The 26,818-nt window shown below is 48.7% G+C and overlaps 1 protein-coding gene across 1 annotated transcript in view; it reads left to right on the forward strand.

The window, feature by feature from the left end:
• Window positions 1-26,818, forward strand: part of MEGF6 (multiple EGF like domains 6) — a 287,988-nt gene that overhangs the window by 17,868 nt on the left and 243,302 nt on the right. The window contains exon 5 of the mRNA XM_029065970.1: window positions 23,038-23,147. Coding sequence (XP_028921803.1) covers window positions 23,038-23,147 — 110 coding nt within the window. The remainder of the gene's footprint in view (window positions 1-23,037; window positions 23,148-26,818) is intronic.

A 26,818-nucleotide genomic window follows, 5' to 3' on the forward strand; every position in this document is an offset into this window, starting at 1 on the left:
CTTCACAACTCATGTGCTGGGCGATTTAATGCGACGCTGCTCGTGCCACGGCCTTTATCTGTGTTAACTAACGCCTGCATTAGGTAAACAGCATGGCATAGTGGATAGAGCAAGAGCCTGGGAGTCAGAAGGTCATGGGTTCTAATGCTGACTCCGTCACTTGTCTGCTGTGTGACCTTGGGAAAGTCACTTCTCTTCTCTGGGCTTCAGTTACCTCATCTGTAAAATGGGAATTGAGACTGTGAGCTTTATGTGGGTCAGGGACTGTATACCACCCGCTTTGCTTGTATCCACCCCAGTTCTTAGTACAGTGCCTGGCACACAGTAAGCACTTAACAAATACCACTATTATTATTATTAGAGAAGCAGCGTGGCTCAGTGGCAAGAGCCTGGACTTGGGAGTCAGAGGTCATGGGTTCGAATCCCGGCTCTGCCACTCGTCAGCTGTGTGGCTGTGGGCAAGTCACTTCACTTCTCTGGGCCTCAGTTCCCTCATCTGAAAAATGGGGATGAAGCCTGTGAGCCTCACGTGGGACAACCTGATCACCCTGTATTCATTCATTCATTCAATAGTATTTATTGAGCGCTTATTATGTGCAGAGCACTGTACTAAGTGCTTGGAATGAACAAGTCAGCAACAGATAGAGACAGTCCCTGCCGTTTGACGGGCTTACGGTCTAATCGGGGGAGACGGACGGACGAGAACGATGGCGATAAATAGAGTAGAGGGGAAGAACATCTCGTAAAAACAATGGCAACTAAATAGAATCAAGGCGATGTACATTTCATTAACAAAATAAATAGGGTAATGGAAATATATACAGTCGAGCGGACGAGTACAGTGCTGAGGGGATGGGACGGGAGAGGGGGAGGAGCAGAGGGAAAGGGGGAAAAGAGGGTTTAGCTGCAGAAAGGTGAATTGGGGGTGGTAGAGGGAGTAGGGGGAGAAGAGGAGCTCAGTCTGGGAGAGGACACCCCAGTGCTTAGAACAGTGCTCTGCACATAGTAAGCACTTAGCAAATACCTACATTATTATTATTAAGCGACTAAGCACTTAATAGGTGCCAAGTACTGTGCTGAACCCTAGATAGATGTAGATAGATCAGATGTAGCCCCTATCCCACTTGAGATTCACAGTCTAAGAGGGAGGGAGAGTAGGTATTTCATGCCTGTTTTACAGATGAGGACACTAAAGCCCAGGGAGGTGAAATGACTTTTCTTAGGTCAGCCGGCAGGCCAGTGGCCGATCTGGGGCTAGGTGCTGGATCTCCCAACACCCAGCAGCACTGTCTTGCCGGTTAACCAAATCAGGTCCAAAGGGTCAGCCCTCAGGAAGTAGCCGGTGAGAGGAGAAAGCTCTACTTTGGGTAACAGAAGCTTATTGGATGGCTGCCTTTGTAGGGGGTCCAGTTACAGACAGTTTCCTGGCTCTTTTTTGTTTTTTGTTTTTTAATGGTACTTGTTAAATGTTTACTATATGCCAGACACTGTTCTAAACACTGGGGGAGATACAAGCTAATAGGGCTGGATTCAGTCCCTGACCCACTTAAGACTCAATCTTAATCTCCATTTTATAGATGAGGTAACTGAGGCACTGAAGTGAAATGACCTGCCTAAGGTCACACAGAAGAAAAGTGGAGGAGCTGGGATTAGAACTCCAGGTCCTTCTGACTCCCAGTTCCATGCTCTGTCCCCTAGACCACACTGCTTCTCCTTGGGATAAGAGAGTCCAGGGTGGGATCCCCTGCTTAGTCCAGCCATGGGGACGGTGTCCAGCTCCCTCTTCCAGGCCTGCTCTGGAGCACTGGCAGAGGTGAGCCTCACCTCTGACTCGCTTTAGCTTGGATCCAGGGGGCCATATTGGCTACCCTTATTCAGGGAACTGGACCAGATGATCTTAGGGTAGGTGCACTGGTCCTTAGAAGATCACTCTAGACCTCCAACAGCCCTTAGATTTCATTCTTTCCTAAATGCCTATGATTTTAGGCTGTTGAAGATGGTGATTTCTTTTCCCAGCCAGTGGTGTTCATGTATCAATCAATCAATCAATCAATCAATCAAAGGTATTTATTTAAGAGCACTTATTGTGTGCGAAATACTGAACTAAGCACTTGGGAGAGTTCAAAATAACAGAGTTGGTAGACATGCTCACTGTCCACAATGAGCCTATAGTCTAGAGGGGGAGATGGACAGTAAAGAAATTACGAATATGTACTTAAGTGCAGTGGGACTCAATGCCTAAAAGGGTACAGATCCGAATTTTATTAATTTGTATTTATGTCCGCTTCTCCTACTCTAGACTGTAAACTTACTGTGGGCAGGGAATGTGACTGTTTATTGTTGTACTCTCCCAAGTGCTTGGTACAGTCTCTGCACACAGTAAGCGCTCAGTAAATACGATCGAAGGAATGAATGAACGAATTAATGAATGAATGAAAGAATGAATGCTTGGCAATGCAGAAGGGAGAGGGAGTAGGGGAATTGAGGGCTAAACTGGGAAGGGGAAATGTGATTTTAATAAGGCTTTGAAGGTGGAGAGAGTGGTAGTCTGGCATATATGCAGAAGGAGTGTGGATGTGTGGATGGCTCTGTGGATAGCACTTCAATCCTTCCCGTCTCACAAGCCCTCAACCTTGGTTTCATCCTTGACTCCACTCTTTCATTCACCCCACACATCCAATCCATCACCGAAACTTGCCGGTCTCACCTTCTCGACATCGCCAAGATCCGCTCTTTCCTCTTCATCCAAACCACTACCTTGTTGGTACAATCTCTCATCGTATACTGACTGGATTACTGCATCAGCCTCCTCTCTCATCTCCCAACCTCCTGTCTCTCCTCGCTTCAGTCTATACTTGTCTCTGCTGCCGGGATTATCTTTCTACAGAAATGCTCTGGGCATGTCACCCCCCCCCCCATCAACCTTCGCATGAAGCAAAAACTCCTCACTCTTGGCTTCAAAACTCTCCATCACCTGGCCCCCCTCCTACCTCACCTCCTTTCTCTCCTTCTACAGCCCACCCCACATACTCCGCTCCTCTGCTGCCCCTAACCTCCTCAGAGTGCCTAATTCTCACCTGTCCCGTGGTCGACCCCTGGCCCATGTCCAACTTCTGGCCTGGAATGCCCTCCCTCCTCACATCTGCCAAACTAACTCTCTTCCCCCCTTCAAAGCCCTACTGAGAGCCAACCTCCTCCAGGAGGCCTTCCCAGAGTGAGCCCCCCTTTCCTCTGCTCCTCCCCTCCCCATCACCTCTACTCCCCCTCCTTCAGCTCTACCCCTTTCCCCGCCCCACAACACTTGTGTATATTTGTACATATTTATTATTCTATTCATTTCATTAATGATGTGTATATAGCTGTAATTTTATTTATCTATCTTGATGCTATTGATGTCTATCTACTTGTTTTGTTTTGTATCTGTCTCCCCCTTCTAGACTATGATCCCGCTGTTGGGTAGGGATTGTCTCTATCTGTTGCTGAATTGTACTTTCCAAGTGCTTAGTATAGTGGTCTGCACACAGTAAATGCTCAATAAATACGACTGAATGAATGAAAGAATGAAGGGAGGGAGTTCCAAGCTAGGAGGCGGATGTGGGCAAAGATGTGGCAAAGATGTGGCGATGTGGCAAAGATGAGATGGAGGTACAGTGAGTACGTTGATGTTAGAGGAGCCAGGTGTGTGGGCTGGGTGGTAATAGGAAATCAGAGAGGTAAGGTAGGAGGGGGCAAGCCAGATAAATGCTTTAAAGCCGACGATAAGGTGTTTCTGTTTGACTCAGAGGAGGATGGGCAGTCGCTGTAGGTTTTTTTTATGGTTTCATTAAGCACTGACTATGCACCAGGCACTTTACTAATCTCTGGGGTAAATACATACTAATGAGGCTTGACCCGGTTCATGTCCCTCATGGGGCTCACAATCTTAGACCCCATTTTACAGATGAGGTCACTGAGGCCACAATTATCATTATTATTATTCTGCTGAAGGCTGTAGCAAAAGGAAGCTGTTTATCCAGGCTGCCCTTTGTGCAGGGCACAGCTGGGGCCAATCCTTGACCTTCTCCCCAGTCGATCAATCGTATTTATTGAGCATCTGCTGAGTTTAGAGTAAAAATAATAATTATGGTATTTGTTAAGGATTTACTATGTGCCAGACACTGTACTAAGTGCTGGGTGGATACAAAGTAAATCAGGTTGGACACAGTTCCTGTCCCACATGGGGCTCATAGCCTCAATCCCCATTTAATGGATGAGGTAACTGAAGCACAGAGAAATGAAGTCACTTGCCCAAGGTCAAACAGCAGGCAAGGGGCAGAGCTGGAATTAAACCCATGACTCTGACTCCCAGGCTCATGCTCTATCCACCGTGCTAAGTGCTGGGAGAGTCCTATTCAGTTGGTAGAGCATTCCCTTCCCTCAAGGATCTTACAGCCTACTGAGGGAGTCAGACATTAAAATAAATGGCAGATAGGGAAGCAGCCAAGTACAAGGATTTGGACATACGTACAGGAGGTGGGGGGAGGGTGAGTATCGAAGTGCTGAAGGGGATAGACCCAAATTCAAAGGCTCGAAGGTTCCCTACAACCTCCTTGTTGCCAAATACAACAGCATCTCCTCCATCTAGTCCTTTTGGATGTCTCAGCTACCTCAGACACTGGGACTATTCCCTGCCCTTCTCCTTTTTGACTGACCTTTTCCTTTCCTAGTTGTCCTCCTACCTCTCTGGCCTCTTTTTCTCAATCCCTTTACCAGCTCCTCCTCTGCCTCCCAGCCTTAACCTGTGGGGGTTCCTCAAGATCCCTTTCTATTCTCCATTTAGGACCACTCCCTTGGTGTTCTCATTTGCTCTCCTGGCTTCAATTACCATCTCTATGCAGATGATTCCCAAATCTACCTCTCCAGCCCTGACCACTCCCCCCTCTCTGCAATCTCTTTCTACTTCCTGCCTTTAGGACCTCTCTACTTGGATGGCTCTCCAATGCCTCAAAAGTCCCCTTCCCTGAGCAATCACAGATCAAAGCCCACCTCCTCCAGGAAGCTCTCTTCACTTTATCCAACCTCCACCCAGGACACAGTTCCTGATTCACTGCCCCAACTCAACTCCTTCTTGTAAATTACTGAATGAGTATTTAGGATGCTCTCTGACTGCCGCCTTCAGCCTCCTCCATTAGATTACCGTTTTATACATTCCACAAGAACTCCACTTGATCTAGAAGATGGGCTCCTGGCCGTCATCTGCTGCGGAGCGTTCTGGGAGTGCTCAGTAAGCACCTGTTGACTGCCTTCTCACTGTCATCAACCTTTTCCCTCGTTCCCATTGAAGGACCTGAGTAGCGAGGTGTTATAGGAGGGACGAGTCATTCTTCAGTCAGAAAGTGTTTTATGGGAAGCCTGGAAGCTCATTTTCCTTATTTACTGCCCCCAGGGGGACTTAGGTTGCATTTTTGATGCTCCATAAATCCTGCTTTCACTTTTCATTTCCTGCTCCTGCCACCACCGGTGCCAGGCTCTGCGACCCCAGTGGCTTTATGTGTTTCCTGCCCATCTCTTGCACACATGAAAGGCCCGGATCGGCAAAGGCCCCCAAGGGGCTGCTTGGGGCCGAGGGGGAGGAGGACTGATTTATAAGGGCCCAGGATTAGCCTGAGGAAGTGCTCCTCCCCATCCGTCTTCTGGATCTTGAGGTCTGCCACCCGGCAGGCAGAGCAACAGTCTTCCCTGCTCCATCTCAGGAATTCCCACGGTGGGAGAGCCCAGGTGGTCACCATGGGGAAGGGTCAGAGTCACCACTGGGAATAAGGCACCATGGAATAAGGCACCATTTGTGTCCATGCCCTCTCTGAGAGGGCTGGTCTGAAGGAGTCCTGGGGTCTCCTTGAGAAACGAGTGGGCAGCCAGCCAGTGACCCAGGAGCCCCCCTCCCTCCCTCCCCGTTATCATTCGGTTCCCTCCTCACCTGACCAGCTCAGCCTTCTCCTCTCCTCGGCTTGGCTCTCTTGCCTGGGGTCACTCAGGTAGGTGGTTACTTTTCTCCTCCCCTTTGAGGAGGCCAGATTCCCACACCTCATCCTTTTTTTGGGGGAGTGGGGGAACCCCTCTGTGTATGAGACCCCTCAATCTGGTACTAATCTTCCCCTCCAGCAGGGTTGCCAGACTCCCGCAGCTCTCAGCAGTCAGTGTGATATGTGGTGAGAAGGAGAAAAGGTTGGGAATCTCTAAGCTAGCTGCTGGTTTAGTCAGAGACCACACCGCTGCCTCAGTGGAAAGGATGAGCTTTACTCTCCCCTCTCTGCCTCCAGTTCCCCTACTTCCCTTTTTCCTCCTGCTCAGAACTCCCTCCCATTCAAATAGGCCCAGCTTTAAAGTTCTTCTGAGAGTGACCTACCTCCTCCAGGACCCTTTCCTGGTCCATTTTATTTTCCCTGGATAATAACCTCCCAACTCCCACCCCAGCATCTCTCCCTCATAACCCCCAAGGCCCTTCTGAACATTCTAGTCAATAGTTTAAGAACATATGTGTTCCTCTATCCATAATCCCATTCTCTTGGTACAACCAATTTTATCTCTTTTTCGACTACTCTCTTTAAATAATGTTGTATCTGTCTCCCTTTTTAGATTTTAAGCTCCTTGAGGGTATGGATCGGGTCTCCTTCTAGACTGTAAGCTCTTGTGGGCAGGGAATGTGTCTGTTTATTGTTATATTGTACTTTCCCAAGCACTTAGTACAGTGCTCTCCAAACAGTTAGTGCTCAGTAAATATGATTGACTGTCTGATTTTACCTTTATTGTTCTTGGCCAAGTACTTAATTCAATGTTCTGCGGTCAGTTCAATCAATGGCATTTATTGTGCGTTTACTTTGTGCAGAACACTGTACTAAGCATTTGGGAGAGTATAATACCTCAGAGAGGGTAGATACATTCCCAGCCAACAATGAGTCTAGAGGAGGAGACAGACATTAATATCGAAAAATAATGTATAGATATGTACATATTGAGTACCTTCTGCACCCAGTAGGCACTCAGTAAATATAATTAATTAATGATTGAATGATATTGTCATGTCTCTAACTTCCACTGTCAGTCAGTCAATTATATTTTTTGAGCACTTATTGTGTGCAGAGCTCTGCACTAACACTTAGGAACGCATAATACAACAATTTAACAGACACAATCCTGGCCTACAATGAGCTTAAGGTATAGAAGGGGAGACAGACATCAATATAAATAAGTTACAGATATGTACATAAGTGCTGTGGGGCTGGTAGGTGGGATAAAAAAGGGAGCAAGTCAAGACGATGCAGAAGGAACTTGAAGAAAAGGAAGAGAGGGCTTAGTCAGGGAAGGTCTCTTGGAGGAGATGTGCTTTCAGTAAGGCTTTGAAAAAGTCTCAGGGAGAGTAATTGTCTGATATGAGGAGGGAGGGTGTTCCAGACCGGAGTCAGAACATAAGCGAGAGGTCGGCGATGAGATAGAAGAAATCGAGGTTGAGATCAAAATCGAGATCGAGGTCACAAGTCAGGCATGGCAAGCCAAGTCAGAAAACTTACCTCTTTCAGGGGAGAAAGAGAGTTATGTGGTCCCGATTGCCCTTTCACCTTGCCCATGGAACAGTCCCGGAGGAGGGGGAATGGCCAGGGGGGCTTTGAAGCAGAAGTCAAGAGAGTTTCCATCACGGAGACCACCAGTTATACGGATTAGCCACCCATACCCCAGCCCCAGCCAAGGCAGGGTCCAAGCACAATGCTGAATTCCCCACTCCTCTCCTGGCCAGGAATGGGATCGTGAATCGGATGAGGTCCAAACATTTTGGCTTTCAGAATGGTTACTCTGTCAGAGGGAAAGAGAGAGAGGGAGCTAGGCCTTGTCGGTCTAGACATTTTATATTGGGTTCTGTTTCTGAGAGCTGCTTGTTAAATGACTTTAGGTGTGATTGTTTCTTACCAGCAGCAATTGGTCTTCCAGGTGTGGAGACTGGAAGGCAGCTCCAGGGCCCGTAGTAGTCATGGGATTTATTAAACATCATGGGCTAGTGAAAAACGCACAGGTCTGAGAGTCAGAGGACCTGGGTTTTATCCCTGGCCCCGCCATTTGCCTGCCTTGTGATCCTGTGCAAGTCACATAACTTCTCTATACCTCAGTTTCCTCATTCATAAAATAAGGATAAGGATAAGATTCATTCATTCAATCGTATTTATTGAGCACTTCCTGTGTGCAGAGCACTGTACTAAACACTTGAGAGAGTACAATACAGTAATATACAGTCACATTCCCTGCCCACTGTGAGCTTATAGTCTAGAGTCGGGGAGACAGACAGAACAAATAAATGAAATTACAGATAACTGCTGTGGCACTGGGAGGGGGGAAGAGCAAAGGAAGCACGTAAGGGAGACACACAGCAGAGTGGGAGATGAAGAAAAGTTGGACTTAGTCTGGGAAGATCTCTTGGAGGAGTTGTGTTTTCAATAACACTTCGAGGGGGGGAGAATAATTGTCTGTCAGATTAGAGGAGGGAAGGCGTAGCCTAGGGAGTCAGTGGAGAGATACGCAAGATGGAGACAAAGTGAGAAGGTCTCCCCTCTTTAGACTGTGAGCCCCATGTGGGACAGGGACTGCGGCAGACCTGTTGATCTTGTGCTTAGCCCAGTGCTTGGTTCATAGTAGATGCTTAACAAATACCATGGTTGTTACTATCATCATTATTAAGCATCCAGCGGTGACAGTGCACTGTGCTAAATGTTCGGGAAAGTACAACATAAGCCCCCCACACTTTCCCTGCCCACAAGGAGCTGACACTCAAATGGGGGAAACAGATATAAAGATATTGTCAAATAGAGGTAGGAGAATAATCACCAACTATGTCAGAATTGATAGGGTGATCAGCTGACTATATCCACTGCGTGTATTTCACTCTACCAAGTCCTTGGGAAGTATAAAAAATAGAGAAGGGGCATATTCTCTACTCCAGGGAGCTTGCACGCTAATGGCTGAGGTAGATATTAACACATTTACAGATCAGGCCATCAGAATACACAGTGGAATGTACAATTGAATCAACATAGGTAGAAATGAGTAAGGGAAGGCTTTCAGGAGGTGATGGAATTCCAGGAAGTCTTTGAAGTCAGGGCGGGGAGGAACTGTCTCAGAGAGAAGGTGGAGCGATGGAATAGTAGGGAGGGAAACACCTCACCTCAGGTCAATGAGAGGCCAGAGAGCTGACTCGAGGGAACATTGATTGATTAATTGATTGATAACCTCTAGCCTGTAAGATCATTTTTGGGAAGGGAAAGGGTATGCTAATTCCGTTGAACTCTCGTAAGTGCTTAGTACAGTGCTCTGGACATAGTAGAAACTTAATGAATATCACTGATTGATGTATAACATTAAGCCCTTCCCTGGGGCTAGTTTGGAGACCATAAAAGTTTCAAAGAGGAGATGTAATTTGAAGGGTTTTTCAGGGTCTTCCGCTCCCCGGAAGGAAGCCCTTTCAAGATTCTCTGCTCCCGGGCAGCTGCAGAGAAAGGGACTTTATGAGAAATCATTCTTTCCTTCTGTGTGGAGTACAGAAGGATTTTATGACTTGTTTATTCCCATAAGCGATAGTGATAATGACTCCCCCCTCTCAACCACTGGAATGACTCCCAACGTGAATGAGTGAATGAAAATGACAGTCAGGAGATCCGGGTTCTGGTCCTGGCTCAGCCCTCTGGGCTGCTGGGTGACCTTGGCTAAGTTCCTTAACTTTTCTGGGCCTCAGGTTTCCCCCTCTGTAATTTGGGTGATAAAATACCTGCTCTCCCACCCTCTTAGATTGTGAGCTCTATATGGGACTGTGTCTGATCTCTTTATTTTTATATCTACCTCACTGCTTGGCATATAGTATGTGAGAAGCAGCATCGTGTAGTTCATAGAGGCCAGGCCTGGGAGTCAGAAGGTTGTCTGCTGTGTGACCTTGGGCAGGTCACTTCACTTCTCTGGGCCTCAGTTACCTCATTTGCAAAGTGAGGGTTGAGACTGTGAGCCCCATGTGGGACAGGGACTGTGTTTAACATGATTTCCTTGTATCCATTCCAGTGCTTAGTACAGTGCCTGGCACATAGTAAGTTCATTCATTCATTCATTCAATAGTATTTATTGAGCGCTTACTATGTGCAGAGCACTGTACTAGTTGCTTGGCATATATAATTTGGCAACAGATAGAGACAATCCCTGCCCAATGACGGGCTCACAGTCTAAACAGGGGAGACAGACGACAGAGCAAAACAGAACAAAACAAAAACAAGGTAACATTATCAAGATAAATAGAATCAAGGGGATGTACACCTCATTTACAAAATAAATAAGGTAATGAATAATATATACAAATAAACACAGTGCTTAGGGGACAGGAAGGGGGAAGGGGGAGGAGCAGAGTGTGGGAGGGGAGGAGAGGGAACGGGGAGCAGAGGGAAAGGGGGGACTCAGTGTGGGAAGGCCTCTTGGAGGAGGTGAGCTCTCAGGAGGGCTTTGATGAGAGGAAGAGAGTTAGTTTGGTGGAGGTGAGGAGGGAGGGCATTCCAGGACAGCAGGAGGATGTCAGCCAGGGGTCGACGGCAGGATAGGCATGAACGGGGGACGGGGAGGAGGTGAGCGGCAGAGGAGCAGAGTGTGCGGGGTGGGCAGTAGAAAGAGAGAAGGGAGGTGAGGTAGGAGAAGGCAAGGTGATGGAGAGCTTTGAAGCCAAGAGTGAGGAGTTTTTGTTTCGTACAAAGGTTGATGGGCAACCACTGGAGGTTTTTGAGGAGGGGAGTGACATGCCCAGAGCGTTTCTGCAGAAAGACAATCCGGGCAGCGGAATGAAGAATAGACTGGAGTGGGGAGAGACAGGAGGAAGGGAGATCAGAGAGAAGGCTGACAATGTAATCCAGTCGGGATATTATGAGAGCTTATACCAGTACGATAGCCGTTTGGATGGAGAGGAAAGGGCGGATCTTGACGATATTGTGAAGGTGGGACTGGCAGGTGTTGGTGACGGATTGGATGTGTGGGGTGAATGAGAGAGCTGAATCAAGGATGACATCGAGGTTGCAGGCCTGTGAGATGGGAAGAATGGTAGTGCCGTCCACAGTGACAGGAAAGTCAGGAAGAGGACAGGGTTTGGGAGGGAAGATAAGGAGCTCAGTTTTAGACATGTTGAGTTTTAGGTGGCGGGCAGACATCCAGGTGGAGACGTCCTGGAGGTAGGAGGAGATACGAGCCTGGAGGGAGGAGGAGAGAACAGGAGAGGAGATGTAGATTTGGGTTTCATCTGCATAGAGATGATAGTTGAAGCTGTGGGAGCGAATGAGTTCACCAAGGGAGTGAGTGTAGACGGAGAACAGAAGAGGGCCAACAAGTGACACTTGAGGAACCCTTACAGTTAGGGGCTGGGAGAGGGGGGAGGTGCTCGTGAAGGAGACCGAGAATCAACAGCCAGAAAGATAAGAGGAGAACCAGGAGAGGATGGAGTCCGTGAAGCCAAGGTGAGATAAAATGTGGAGGAAAAGGGGATGGTCGACAGTGTCAGAGGCAGCTGAGAGGTCGAGGAGGATTAGGATAGAGTAGGAGCCATTGGATTTGGCAAGAAGGAGGTCATGGGTGACCTCTGAGAGAGCAGTCTCGAGGAGTGGAGGGGACAGAAGCCAGATCGGAGGGGGTCCGGAGAGAGTTGGAGTTGAGGAACTCAAGGTAGCGAGTGTAATGACTCGTTCTAGGAGTTTGGAAAGGAAGGGTAGTAGGGAGATAGGGCGATAACTGGAAGGGGAAGTGGGGTCGAGAGAGAGTTTTTTTAGGTTGGGAGAGACATGGGCATGTTTGAAGGCAGAGGGAAAGAAGCCATTGGAGAGTGAGTGGTTAAAGATAGAAGTTAAGGAGGGAAGGAGGGAAGGGGCGATGGTTTTTATAAGGTGAGCGGGAATGGGGTTCGAAGCACAGGTGGAGGGGTGGCACTTGCGAGGAGGGAGGAGATCTCCTCTGAGGATACTGCTAGGAAGGATGGGAAAGTAGGGGAGAGGGTTGGGTGCGGGGGGGAAGGAGAAGGGGGAAGGGTGACTTTGGAGAGCTCAGACCTGATTGTCTTAATTTTCGTGATGAAGTAGGTAGCCAGATCGTTGGGGGTGAGGGATGGGGGAGGGGGAGGAACAGGGGGCCTGAGGAGAGAGTTAAAAGTCTGGAACAATTGGCGGGGGTGACGGGCATCGGCGTCAAGGAGGGAAGGAAAGTAGTTTTACCTCGCAGAGGAGAGGGCAGAGTTAAGGCAGGAAAGGATAAATTTGTAGTGAATAAGGTTGACTTGGTTGCTTAGACATTCGCCAGCAGTGCTCAGCAGCTCAAGCATAAGAGCGAAGGAGGCGAACAGAGGCAGAGATCCAGGCCTGCGGGTTAGTGGAGCAACAGCGGCGGAGGGAAAGGGGGCGAGCGAGTAGAGATGAGTAGAGAGAGTGGAGTTCTTAACAAATACCACAATTATTTTTACAATAAGTGTTTAGTAAATGATATTGTTATTGGTATTATGCTATCCCAGTCTTGCTTCTGAAGACATCACTTGTTACCTTTCCTATAACCAGGATATTTGGGTGTTTGTTTTAACGTGGGAAGGGCCATCTTCATCTGGGGAGTAAAAATATAATTCTGATGATAATGTTGTTGTGTGATGATGATGAGACAAAGAGAGGGGGAAGAAGCCCTAATGATTCCATGGGTTGTTCAACAAGAATTCACCAGGAATCCTTGCCTCAGTTTACCAGCTTGAAAGATGGCTCCAAGATCGCATTCATAGGGTCTGTCTACACGGAGAGCATGATACATCTCGAGTATTGAAAATACTTTTATTTTCCTGAAGAAATTTCCCATTAGCAATCTCATTTTTATCCTCACAACAGCCTTGAGAGGAAAGAAGATTTAGGGATGTTCCTCCCCATTTTACAGAAGGGGAAACTGAGGCCCAGAGAGATTACGTGATTTTCCCAAGGTCATAGAGCAGGCCAGTGGCAGAGCTGGCAATAGACCCCTGATCTTCTGATTCCCCATTTGGGGCTCTTTTCACTAGGCCGTGTCCTGATGAAAAATTTGGACAGTATTTGGGGGAAGCTCCTGGAGAAGGGCAAGGTTACGTTATTATTATTAATGATAATGTTTGTTAAGCACTTATTATGTGGCAAGCGTTGTAGTAAGCACTGGGATAGATACAAGATAATCAGGTTCCTTATGAAGCTCCAGCCTAAGTAGGCGGGAGAAAACAGGCATTGACTCCCCATTTTGCAGATGAGAGAACTGAGCCCCAGAGAAGTTAAGTGATTTGTCCAAGGTCACACAGCAGGTACCTGGCAGAGGCAGGATTAGAATCCAGGTCCTCTGACTTCCAGGCCTGGGATCTTTCCACTAGGCCAGGTGTGGGGCTCTTGGTGCCTTGCTGACTGTGTTGAATGTGAACCTTCCAGGTGTGAGGTGCGTTGTGATCAGATGGAGAGACCATGCGGCCGGGGTGGGAGGGATCTCCTTGGTAGCTGTCAGCTGCTACTTCTTTTATTTAATGAGTAATGTGTGCAGAGCACCATTCTGACCCCCTACTGTAGGTAGAGCACTGAACTAGGTACCTACTATGTGCAGGGCACTGTACCGGGCTCCTCTTGTGTGCCGGGAACTGTACTGGGTGCTTATGGTTTGCAGAACACTGTCCTGATGCTACTGTGTGCAGAACCTTGTGTTGGTTGGCCACAATGTGTGGACCATGGTTCTAGACATTTGGGAGACTACTTTAGAAATAAAACAAATGGTCTCTGCCCTTGAGGAGTTACTAAGTCCAAGAAACAGCACGGCACAGTGGCTAGAGCCCGGGCCTGGGAGGTAAAAGGTTGTGGGTTCTAATCCTGCCTCTGCCCCAGTCTGCTGTGTCATCTTGGGCAAGTCACTCCATTTTCTGTGCCTCAGTTACCTCCTCTGTAAAATGAGGATTGAGACTGTGAGCCTCATGTGGGACAGGGATTGTGTCCAACCTGATTTGCTTGTATCCACCTCAGTGCTTAGTGCAGTGCAGTGCCTTGCAGAAAGTAAGTGCTTAACAAATGACACTATTATTATTATTATTATAATTATCTAGAATATGGACTACATCATTGACTGATATGCCCCAGCAGTCAGCTGGCCCAGTTCCTGGCATACAGTAGGTGTTCAGCACAATGTCTGTGACCTTGAGACCTTCGGACATTTGATATTTGCCCCACCCCACCCCCAACCCCAAAACACTTAAGTACATATCTTTAAATTATATATTATATTTATTTTTTTCATATTAATGTCTGTCTTTCCCTCCTTATAGTCAGGGAATGTGTCTGCTAATTCTGTTGTATGGTACTCTCCTAAGTGCTTAGTACAGTGCTCTGCACATAGTAAACGCTCGATAAATCCCAATGATTGATTGATTGCCTGGCTCACAGTCGGCGCTCATCACAGTGCCTGGAAACAAATGATGCCCAGCAAAGTGCCCAGCATACAGTCAGCTTGAAACTGCTTCAGGCTCGCACAATCTGCTCTGCTGGGGCCATGCATTGTCCTGGCAGAGTCCCGGAGCTGAAGGGCAGAGCTGATGTCGGGAGGACCCGGCAGGGGTTGGGGCTTCCCAGGTTCTGGTGGCGGTGGCGAAGCACCATGGGAGGCTGTAGCTTGCTGTTGGCCCTCGCCCCTCTTCCTCTGGCCACCGCCGCAGAACGCCCCATCTCAGGCAGCCCATATCCTTCCCCTGCACCAGCGTGGCTCAGATCAGGCCGCTTTATCACCTCCATGCTCATGATCCCGCACCCTTACAGTACCTTGGGGTTCGCGGTGAGATCCCATCACATTATGAGATGCCTGCCTACCTGCCTGTCTACTTGTTTTGTTGTCTATCTCCCCCTTCGAGACTGTGAGCCCATTGTTGGGTAGATATCATCTCTATCTGTTGCCAAATTGTGCTTTCCAAACACTTAGCACGGTGCTGTGCACACAGTAAGCACTCAATAAATGCGATTGAATGAATGAAGTAATTATGCCTGCTTTCTGTCTCCGACATCATGCAAGAGGCTGCAACTTGCACTTGGGACATTGAACTGCACGCAATAAATAGTTATACCCTCTGTACAGAGCTAGCCTGGAAGTTTCTTGTGGGCAGGTAATGTGTCTAACAACTCTTTTGTATCATAATCACCCAAGTGTTTAGTACAGTACTTTGCACACAGCACAAACGCAGTTCGGTGCTCTGTGACTGACAGTAGGAGCCTAGTATAGTGTTTTACGCAGAGTCCGGTGTGGGAAGCCATGTGGCCTAGTGGAAAGAAGACAGGTCTGGGAGGCGGAAGACCTGCCACCTGCTTGGTGTGTGAGCTTGGGCAAATGTCCTAACTTCTCTGTGCCTCAATTTCCTCAACCAAAAAATGGATATTAACTCCTACTTCCTCCTTCTTAGACTGTGAGTCCCATGTGGGTCAGAGACAATGTCCACCCTGATAAACTTGCACCTATCCTAGTGCTTAGAATAGTGCTTGACACACAGTAAGTGCTTAGCAAATACCATAAAAAAGGTAATCGTGCAAGATAGATCTTTGCATATGGTAGGTACTTAATACAGGGCTCCACACATAATAGGTGCTCAGTACAGCACCATATTCATTTATTCATTCCATCATATTTATTGAGCATTTACTGTACTCAGATCACTGCACTGAGTGCTTGAGAGAGTACAGTATAACAATAAGCAGACATATTTCCTGTCCACAGAGAGTAGGCTCCCCCTACAGTGATTTAATAATAATAATAATAATAATAATAATAATAATAATAATAATAATAATGTTGGTATTTGTTAAGCACTTACTATGTGCCGAGCACTGTTCTAAGCGCTGGGGTAGACATAAGGGGAATCAGGTTGTCCCACATGGGGGCTCACAGTCTTAATCCCCATTTTACAGATGAGGTAACTGAGGCCCAGAGAAGTTAAGTGACTTGCCCACAGTCACACAGCTGACAAGTGGCCGAGCCAGGATTTGAACTCATGACCTCTGACTCCAAAGCCCATGCTCTTTCCACTGAGCCACACTGCTTCTTGTTGGTATTTGTTAAGCACTTACTATGTGCCAAGCACTGTTCTAAGTGCTGGGGTAGATACAAGGTAATCAGGCTGTCCCACGTAGGGCTCATAGTCTTCATCCCCATTTTTCGGATGAGGTAACCGAGGCTCAGAGAAGTTAAGTGACTTACCCAAAGTCACACAACTGACAAGTGGCGGAGCCGGGATTAGAACCCATGACCTCTGACTCCCAAGCCCGTGCTCTATCCACTAAGTCACATTGAACTCAGTAGGCTGCCTACACACTACAGATTCAAAATTCAGCCTCTGGGGTAACAGCAGGATATGAAGGAAATCCCCACCACCACATCCCACCACTGTGCGAGACAGACAGGGATGGAGGCCAACTCACTCCCAGCATGCGGAAACCCCTGGCTGGAAAAGACCCCAGCTGTCTCTGCGGGACTCCCCGCTGTGGCTCCGGGGTTTGGAGAGATGGGCTCCCGGGCTCGGATGGACCCTGGAGGGCCACGAGCCTGCGGGCCATGTGATGGCTTCGCCTTTGCAGAGGAGGAGGAGACGCTGGCCGGGAGCGGAGCCCGCAAGGTCGGTCTCCCCCGGAAGGCTGAGCCGGGGCCAGCTGGCCACCCCTCCGGCTGCACGTCTGCGCCTGCACATCGCTTCCCCAGATGGCGGATCTGGAAAAGGCCGCCTCTCGGCCCCTCTCCCTGCGCGATGTTGTGCGCCTCGTGGGGCCAACGGTGTCTGCTTCTCGGGCCGTGGGGGGCTGCCGGGAGGGGAGCCGTGGCGGCTGGGGTTAGGGGAGCCCCGGCCCCTGGGAAGGAGACATCGGAGGGGAGATACAGATGCACGTAGACCGACTCAGACAACCAGGAAGAATGAGGGTAAATATTTGCGGTGCAGGGACCTGACACTTTGTGCCCTGCCAAAGATTCTTAGCTGTTGTTGTCAGCCGTGCTCGGGGTGAGGAGTTTCAAGTCATGCCAAAGTGACTGTTTTCTTTCTTTCTTTTTTTTAAAACTCTCTTTTCAAAGTTGTTTTGTTTATGTTTTCCAAATATGCAGTGTGTGTGTGTGTGTGTGTGTGTGTATGCACGTAAGTGTACATAACACACACACCCACCCCCGCATCCGCCCCCGGAGGATGCCCCTCCGGGACTCTCCGGCCCAGGGGTCCCCGTTCTCCCCTTCGGAATGGAGGACCTCCTCTCCCAGATCTCGGTTCCCCTCCTCGAGGTTGGCTGCCCCAGGCCAGAATCCTGCGGTGACCCTTCCTTAGGAAATGGCGGGGGATGGGACTGGATGGACATACGTTTGTTTTTTTGTTTTGTTACCTGGAGACCCACTGTGCTCATAACCCGGCCCTGGCCAAGAGGCCGGGACAGGACAGGACGTGTCTGGCCTCACCGGGCAGGACGGGGGTTGTAACCGTGCCGTCGGACAAACAACAGCTCCTGAAAATAGTGTGTAGTGGAGCAGTCTGCCCTGTCACTAATGCCACAAGTGGGAAGAGGTTCTTTATGTTTGAACGGTCTCAGCAGACATGTGTGTGTGTGTATAAGGGGTGAGGGAGGTGCAGGGGAGGGGCAGGAAGACTCTCCGGCATATGCGCACACACACAAATCCACATGCTTGCAAACACACACACACACAGTCGCATACCTGCCCACCCCAGAGGTCTGTTGGGATGCAGCTCGTTGTCTCCCAGAGGATGGCGGAGCCCATCTTTCCAGGGAGCAGGCCATAAGTGGGGATGTTGGCTGGCTCATCTCTTGGGGCTCAGATGCTGTTGCCCATAGTTGACTGGTATTTCTTGAACACCGTGTCATCACGGTCTTCCCCTGGACGTCAGAGATACCTGTGACTGAAAAGAACCCCAAAGAGTCATCTGGATAATGTCCCCGCTTCCAACCTTGATCTGGGTGCCTGGATCACCGGAGTGGATCTGATAGTCTTTGGTTCTCGAAGAAGACTTAGCCAAGGCCTTTGGGCCTGGAGCCCACAAACCCAGAAGCAGGAAGGGCTTTGGGCCTCTTCTGCAGCTAGGCCCAGCTGAGACTGGTTGGAGGGAAGAGTGGGGAAGAGTTATTTCTATTAATGCCTGTCTCCCCATCTAGACTTTAAGCTCTTTGTGGGTAGGGAATGTGTCTACCAACTCTTAGACTATTAAGTCTTACTGTGAGCCCTATGTGTCCATTCTGATTACCTTGACCTACCCCAGAACTTGGCACAGTGCCTGTCACATTGCAAGCGCTTAACAAATCCCATTAAAAAAGCAAAACTCTGTTGTGTTGTACTCTCCCAAGAACTTAGTTCAGTGCTCTGCACACAGTAAGTACCCCCAAAATACCCCTGATGATAATGGGGGAAAAAGGCCCTCGGCGGGGTAGGGGAATCCTCACTGGGGCTTATTGAAGACCGGTGGGTCACTCCAACTTGAATCAATCAGTCACACAGTCGTATTTATTGAGAACTTTCTGCATGCAGAACATACTACTAAGCGCTTGGGAGAGTAAAATACAGCAGATTCGGTGGACACATTCCCTACCCACAACAAGCTCAAAGTCCAAGGGGAAGACAGACATTAATATAAATAAATTGTGGATATGGACACACTGGAGCCACTGGAAAGCAGAATGGAGCAAAAGGTGGGGTCCCTAATGCACTGGCCCAGCACTGGTGCTGCAATGGCAGCCGGCAACAAGTACCGAGAGGTAATTGATGCCCAAGGGCAGCAATGGCGAGGTGGCATCCCTGTCAAACTCCATCTGCTGAACAGATCCTGGAGCCCACAGGCACTCTGGGTAGTTGGTGCCCAGAATGCACCCACATAGACCCCTTCTTAGGGAACAGAGTGCCCAGGGGTTGACCTCAGATCCCCCAACTCATTGTGGTCTCCCCTTCCATCTGGTTGCCATGTGAACCCCTCATTCTCTGGATCCTCCCACTCAACCGAGCTTATCTCACTGGAACTTGTTTACTGATCTACCCATCCATCCGTCCATCTATCCATCTGTCCATCCATCCATCCTTCCATCCATCCATCATCCATCCACCCAACCATCCATCATCCATTCATTCATCCATCAATGATATTTATTAAGGATCTACAGCATCCAGAGCACTGTACTGAGTGCTTGGGAAAGATCAACTTTTCCCCCCATTTCCCTCTGCTCCTCCCCCTCTCCCTTCCCATCCCCTCAGCACTGTACTCATCCGCTCAACTGTATATATTTTCATTACCCTATTTATTTTGTTAATGAAATGTACATCGCCTCAATTCTATTTAGTTGCCATTGTTTTTACGAGATGTTCTTCCCCTTGACTCTATTTATCGCCATCGTTTTTGTCTGTCCGTCTCCCCCGATTAGACCGTAAGCCCGTCAAACGGCAGGGACTGTCTCTATCTGTTGCCGACTTGTTCATTCCAAGCGCTTAGTACAGTGCTCTGCACATAGTAAGCGCTCAATAAATACTATTGAATTGAAATCAACTGAAGCAAGACACACGATCCTTTCCCTCCAGGAGTCTACATTCTAATAGGGGATACCAACAAGCACAGATTATTTATTGACAGTGAATCGCAGAAGGAAGAACAGGTATATAATACTAAGGATATAACAAGTAGTTGTGCAAATACGCCAAACACAAATCAATTAATGGTATTTATTGTGTGCTTACTGTGTACAGAGCAATACATATGCATATTATGAAAGTGTCAAGGATGAGAATAGAAAACTGAACAGAACTGCTCATCTTCCTACCCAAACCTTCTCCTTTCCTGACTTTCCTTCACTGTTGACACCACTATCCTCCTTGTCTCACAAGCCTGCAATTTTGATTTTATCCTTGACATCTCCTGCAACCTGCTTCTTCAGTCAGTCATTAAATCTTGTCAATGTTATCTCCACCTCCAGAATTCACTCCTTCTTCACCAACCGCATTCTTCAGAACACTTGCCATATCCATCCTAAATTACTGCATCAGCCTCCTCACTGACCTCCCTGCCTCCTTTCTTTCCCCTCCTCAGTGCATATTTCACTCTGCTGCCTGGATCATTTTCCTAAAAGGTCATTCTGCACATATCTCCTTACTCTTCCAAAACCTCCAGTGATTACCCATCCAGCTCCACATCAACAGAAATTCCATACCAGTGACTTGAAGACACTCAAACAGCTCTCCGCCCTATCTAACTTCACTCATCTCCCTCTACAACTCAGACTGCACACTTAGCTCCATTAATACTAGCCTATTCACCTATTCAAAGGATCTGTTCTACTGTTCTATTGTACTCTCCCAAGCACTTAGTACAGTGCTCTGCACACAGTAAGCACTCAATAAATGCATTTGACTGACTGATTGTGCCTCTCTCTCATCTCTCAGGCTCTCAACCCCTCGCTCATGCCCTGCCGCTATCTTGGCACTTCGTCTCCCTTCGCATTTTTCAGACTGCCACCCTCCCCATCTTCAAAACCCTTCGAAATCACGACTTCTTCAGAAGGCTTCCCTGACACATCTCTTACAAGAGACCTTCCCAGACTGAGCCCCACTTTTCCTCATCTCCCAATCCCTTCTGCGTCACTATGACTTGTTCCCTTTTTTCTTCCCCTCTCCCAGCTCCATAGAACCTAGGTACATATGAGAAGCAGCATGGCTCAGTGGAAAGAGCCTGGACTTGGGAGTCAGAGGTCATGGGTTTGAATCCAGGCTCTGCCACTTGTCAGCTGTGTGACTATGGGTAAGTCACTTCACTTCTCTGTGCCTCAGTTACCTCATCTGTAAAATGGGGATTAACTGTGAGCCTCACATGGGACAACATGATTACCCTGTATCGACCCCAGCGCTCTGCACATAGTAAGCACTTCACAAATACCAACGTTATTATTATATCTGTAATTTCATTTATTAGTATTTGGATTGATGTCTGTTTCCCCACTCTAGACTATAAGCCTATGGTGGGCAGGGAATGTGACTGTTCATTGTTGTATCATATTCTTCCAAGCGCTTAGTACAGTGATCTGCACAGTAAGTGCTCAATAAATACGACTGAATGAATGAATGAATGAATGAATGAATTTTCCCTCTCTTCTGCATCACCTGTGCACTTAAGTCTTTACCCCCAAAACACTTTGTTGCTCCCCTCTCCTCCTACCCCGGTAGCTGTTATGTGCATATCCTTTAGTCAGTTGCTACCCCTACCTGTAATTTATTACAGTGTCTGACTCCCCAGCTAGATTATAGATTCCTTGAAGCCAGGGATCGTGTCTACCAATTCTGGTATGTGGTATTTTCCCGAGGGTTGAGTACAGTAATCCTCCAGACTGTAAACTCAGTATAGACAGGGAACATGTCTAATTCTGTCGGACTGTACTATTCCAAGCACTGAATACAGTGTTCTGCACACAGTAAGCACTCAGTAAATACGATTGACTGTACACACAGTAAGTGTTCAATAAATCCCATGATTGACTTCTTACATGCTAAGGGTGGCCACTGGGTTAAACCTGGGGCCAGAGCTGGTGGAACAATAATTGATCCAAGAGCTTCTTCCCCTTGGAAACTGGCCTACTTTCCCCATAGTCCTTGTGATATTCCAGTCCTGTTTTACAGAATGAGTGGTGAGGAAGCACGTGGAAATGTGTCCACTCAGAGTGAGCTGCAAGAGGGGTCAGGTAGCGGAGGGTCAGGTGACACCATTTCAACTGGGCACTTTCCGGGGGGCGGGGTGGCGGACAGGGGGATAAGGAACAACTCCTTCCAGGAGTGGTGAAGCCTGCTGTTTAACTGGGGTTTGAGCTAAGCCATGGGGGCTCCAGGTTGCTGCTAGGGGGGCCTCTTTGTCCTATTTCAGATCAGACAATCTGGTTTTTGGCTGGTCTGGCTGCCTCCCAGCATGGATTCAGCACTAAACGTTTTTCTGTCCGCTATTTTTATTTTCATCTTCTGGCTTCCCTTCACCTCAGCTCCTGTCGTCTGTGTTTCCGGGGACCTGGGAGGGAAATACTGTGGCTCCTGAGCAATGGAAGGAGCCCGGGTTTCAGGGCCCCCTGGAACACTCTAGGCCTCACGGATTTCTGCAAAGAACCTTTTCCTGTGTTCTTATGCCATAGTCCTGTGCCAGATGTTCCCTGCCTGATACCCATAGCATAATGTGAGTCTGTCACCTCCAGGTTGGCCCAGGGCGTCCTGGGCATCCTGAGTGCCATCAGTGGCCACTTCAGCTGCTGTGTGGCTGCAACATAGAAGCTGGTTTGAGATCCTTTCAGATTCAAGGGGCCTAACAAGGATATACCAGGTGGTAGCACAAATTGGTCAGGGGGAGAGAGCTGAGTGCTCAGTGGAAAGAGCCCTGGCTTGGAAGTCAGAGGTGATTGGTTCTAATCCCGGCTCTACCACTTGTCAGCTTTTAGTAAGTCACTTAACTTCTCTGTGCCTTAGTTACTTCATCTGTAAAATGGATTAAGATGGTGAACCCCATTGGGACAACCTGATTACCTGTATCCCCCCCAGCACTTAGAACAGTGCTTGGCACATAGTAAGTGCTTAACAATACCATTATTATTATTAGAAGTGCTGAGGACAGGGAGAAAATCCTTAGATGCTAATAATAATGACAATATTATTATTATTATATGGAATTTGCTAAGCCCTTACTATGTACCAATCTCAGTTCTAAGCACTAGGATAGATATCAGTGTTATCAGGTTGGACACAGCCCCTATCCCGCACAGGGTTCACAGTCTAGACAGGAGGGAGTAGGATCTAATCCCCATTTTGTATATGAGGAAACTGAGGCACAGAGAAGTGACTCACCCACGGACACAAAGCAGGAAAGCGGCAGAGCCGGGATTAGAACATAAATCCTCTAACTCCCTGGCCCTTGCTCTTTCCACTGGGCAACACGCTGCGGGATAGCATCCCTGACTTGGACAGGAAGTAACCGGTGTTGGTTCCTCTCCCCAGGACGATTTACTTCATGGGCTACCGGCAGGTGTACAGCGTGAAATCCCAGACCGTATACAAGTGCTGCCCTGGGTGGTCGCAGGTCAGCGGAGATGCCGGCTGTCTTAACTGTGAGTAACTCTACCCTCCTGGGCCCCCCGCATGCAGGTGGGTATCCCAGGTGGCTCCTGCCCCCTCCTCCTGCAGGGATTTCAGCCCCAGCTGCTGCGCCCCTCCCCCGCCACCCCCAAAGACTGGGGAAGACTCTGTGAGGGAAAAACGGCTCCCTGGTCGGGGATGACTACTTCAGCCCCTAGGGAACAGCAGGCCAGGTTGCATTCCGGCCCTTCATAGGACTTCCCCTGTCCAACATGAAAAGAGTTCCATGGTCTGGCCCCATCAGCATCTCTGCTTGCCAAGAGCCAGAGAAGGTAAACCATGGAATGAAAGCGGGGAAGAGGAGAGAAGCCCAGATCTGGGTCATGGGCCAGGATTCACTGGCTGGGGACCCCAGGGGAGATGCTGTCGAAGCCAGGGCCCAGTTTCATGGTCGTGACTCCATTACTGCCTGATGGGACTGGAGGGCCCGCTGAGACCTGATGAGAATAATAATAATAATAATAATAATAATCACTGTACTTGCTGAGTGGCCAGACACTGTTCTAAGCACTGGGGTAGATACAAGTTAATCAGATTGGTCTATGTCCCACATGGGGCTCACACTCTTAATCCCAATTTCACAGATAAGGTAAATGAGGCCCATAGAAGTCAAGTGACATGTCCAAGGTCACACAGCAGACCTGTGGTGTAGCTGGGATTAGAACCCAGATCTGGGCCCCACCTCTGGAGTCCCGGGAGCCCGGCTAGTGGAGGGCACCGCTGGGGGCTGCTTTGACTGCTCCCTCCTGAACTCGAGCACAGGGCTGAGGAACAGCCAAGGAAATTGGCTACCTCTGACTCTGACCCTGCAGGGAATGGGAATTCACCTCTGAGTTATTTGGTGGAGAGGTTCAGGGAGGCCCAGCTTGATGGGTCAGTCTTCTCTTGGATGTTTTAGAGGTGGAACATGGACGGGCAGGCTGATCCCCATGACCCCTTTTCTTAATGAAGATAAGAGGGCCCGGTTTGGGTGGCCTTTTCTCTAAAGGTCTTTAAAGCGGAGATTGACTGACATGGATGGCTGGTAGGAAACAGTGCTCTAAGTGGGGCTCTACTATGAAGGGTTTTGTTGTAAGGGAGGTTAATGGGGCAGTCAATCTTGGATGGGAGAAGAAAGGAGATGGGCAGGTTGGCCCTGGAGTTCATCATCATCATTACCAATTAGTCAGTCAACCCATAAATGATATTTATTGAATGCATATTGTGTGCAGAACACTGGACTAAGCACTTGGATCAACCAATCAATTAATGGCATTTACTGAGTGCTTACTGTGTGCAAAGCATTGTACTAAGTACTTAGGAGGGAACGATACAATAGCGATGGTTGACTAGCGTCAAGGAGCTTACAGTCTGTCAGACCCATGTGGAACATTATTTTCTTGAATCTACTCCAGTGCTTAGAACGGTGCTTGGCACATAGTAAGCATTTAACAAATACCACAATTGTTATTATTATTATTATTGTTATTCCAATTTAGGGGGAGACAAACATTAAAATAAATCACAGGTGAGGAAGCGGCCAAGTAAAAGGGTGAGATTACAGTAGAGTAGGTAAACTTTCATTCATTCAATCACATTTCATGATCCCTGTTCTCAGGAAGTTTACAGTCTAGCGGGAAGACGGACATTACAGTCAATTTCAGGTAGGAATGTACAAAGTACATAAGTGCTTTGGGGCTGAGGGTAGGGAGATTATCCAAGTGCTTTGGGGTTATGGACTTCAGTGCTTAAGGTGTTGCAGGTAGGAGGGAAAACTGGGGAGATGAGAACATAGGCAGTTAAGGCTTCTTAGTGGAGACGTGATTTCAGTAGGGCTTTGAAGATGGGGAGAGCGGTGATCTGTTGGATAGGAAGGAAGAGGGAGTTCCGAATAGGATGGAGAGCGGGAGCAAGGGATCAGTGGCAAGAGACATTAAGTAGGCTGGTGTTACAGGAACAAAGTGTATGGCCTGGGTTGCAGGGGACCGGGGTGGGAATGAGGTTAGCAGTGTGGCCTAGTGGAAAGAGCACAGGTTTGGAAATCAGAAGATCTGGGTTCTAAAAAGGTTCAGTGTCTTACCCAAGATCATGCAACAGGCCAGTGGCAGACATGGGATAAAACCCAAGCCCTCCAATGCCTAAAACCCATGGTCTTGACACTACTCCCTGTGATCTATGAAAAAACAAGTAGGGTAAGTACATTGATATATGAATAAATGCCAAGGATTGCTTTGTAAATACGAAAGCTGAGGGTGGCTGATTGGTTGACATGACCTGGGATGTTGGGAGGTAATAGGGAATGATTTCCTGGAGGAGGTGGGATTTAAGGGGGCTTTGCCGAAAAAGAGAGCTGTGGTCTGACAGATTTAAAAGGGGAAGAAGTTCCAGGCAGGAGGAACAATGTGAGCGAAGGGTCAGAGGTGGGAGAGTCGAAGGTGAGGTTCACCTAGAAGGATGGCTTGGGAGGGCAGGGTGAACTGAGCTGATGTTTCAGGTGGGACAAACTGGTGGAGAGTTCAACTCTGGAAGAAATGGCATCTGGTGCTGGGTCCTTGAATCTCCTACATGGTTGCTGCAGGGTCTTTCCCTGCCTGGGCCTAGGACATGTCACCCTCTCACACTCGGGAGTCCCCGAACTGCCCACATCCCCTACAGGTAGTCAGCTGGCTGAGTCAGCTCCCTGGTCCTGTTCTCCTGCAGGCTGGGTCAGTTCTGCGGACCTGCTCTGCAGACTGTGTCAGCTCTGCCATTCCATTCTCCGGCCGGCTGGGTCAGGTCCATGGTCCCATTCTCCCATTGGGTGGGTCAGCTCTGTGGTCCCTTTCTCGGGCCAGCTGTGTCAGCTCTGCAGTCTCATTCTCTGGCCAGCTGGGTCAGCTCTATGGTCCTGTTTTCTGGCCAGATGGACCAGCTCTGTAGTCCCATTCTCATTTGGCCAGGTTGGGAAACCATCACCCCGCCTGTGAGAAATAAGCCCCGAGATCAACAGGATGCAGCCAGTGGCTGCTGGGCCTAGAGAGGACCCGTCCATCTGGAGCAGTTTTTTCCGACATCCAACTTCTGGGTAGGAACTGGAGGTGGCACACATGGCATAGTGGATAGAGCACGGGCCCGGGATTCAGAAGGTCACGGGTTCTAAACCTGGCTCTGCCACCTGTCTGCAGTGTGACTTTGGGCAAGTCACTTCAATTCTCTGGTCCTTAGTTACCTCATCTGTAAAATGGGGATTGAGACTGTGAACTCCACATGGGACAGGGGCTGTGTCCAACCCAATTTACTTCTATCTACCCCAGCACTTAATACAGTGCCTGACTCATAGGAAGTGCTTAACAAGTACCATTATTATTATTATTACAATGCCAGAGATGATCTGACCAAGTTCCACCAAAATTCCCTGGGTAAGAGCCAGCAGGGCTGGGAGCAGGCTTGGGCAACATTGGCCGTGATGAGCAGTGACCAGGTGAGTCCTGGATGCAAGACGCTGCAGGCCCAGCTCCTGGAGGTGGGAGGAGAGGGAGATCTTCGCTGTCGCCCACCGCTATGAGGCATTGGTGATTCTTGACCCCAGCAGTGGCGGGTGGCCACTCCTGCCCTGGCCCCTTCCCTGGGAGCTTCCTTTTCTCTTAAATCCCTGCCCCTCACGGTGTTGGTTTTCAAACGCTCG

Source organism: Ornithorhynchus anatinus, chromosome 5, assembly GCF_004115215.2.
Source record: "Ornithorhynchus anatinus isolate Pmale09 chromosome 5, mOrnAna1.pri.v4, whole genome shotgun sequence".
In the NCBI taxonomy this organism is placed as follows: domain Eukaryota; kingdom Metazoa; phylum Chordata; class Mammalia; order Monotremata; family Ornithorhynchidae; genus Ornithorhynchus; species Ornithorhynchus anatinus.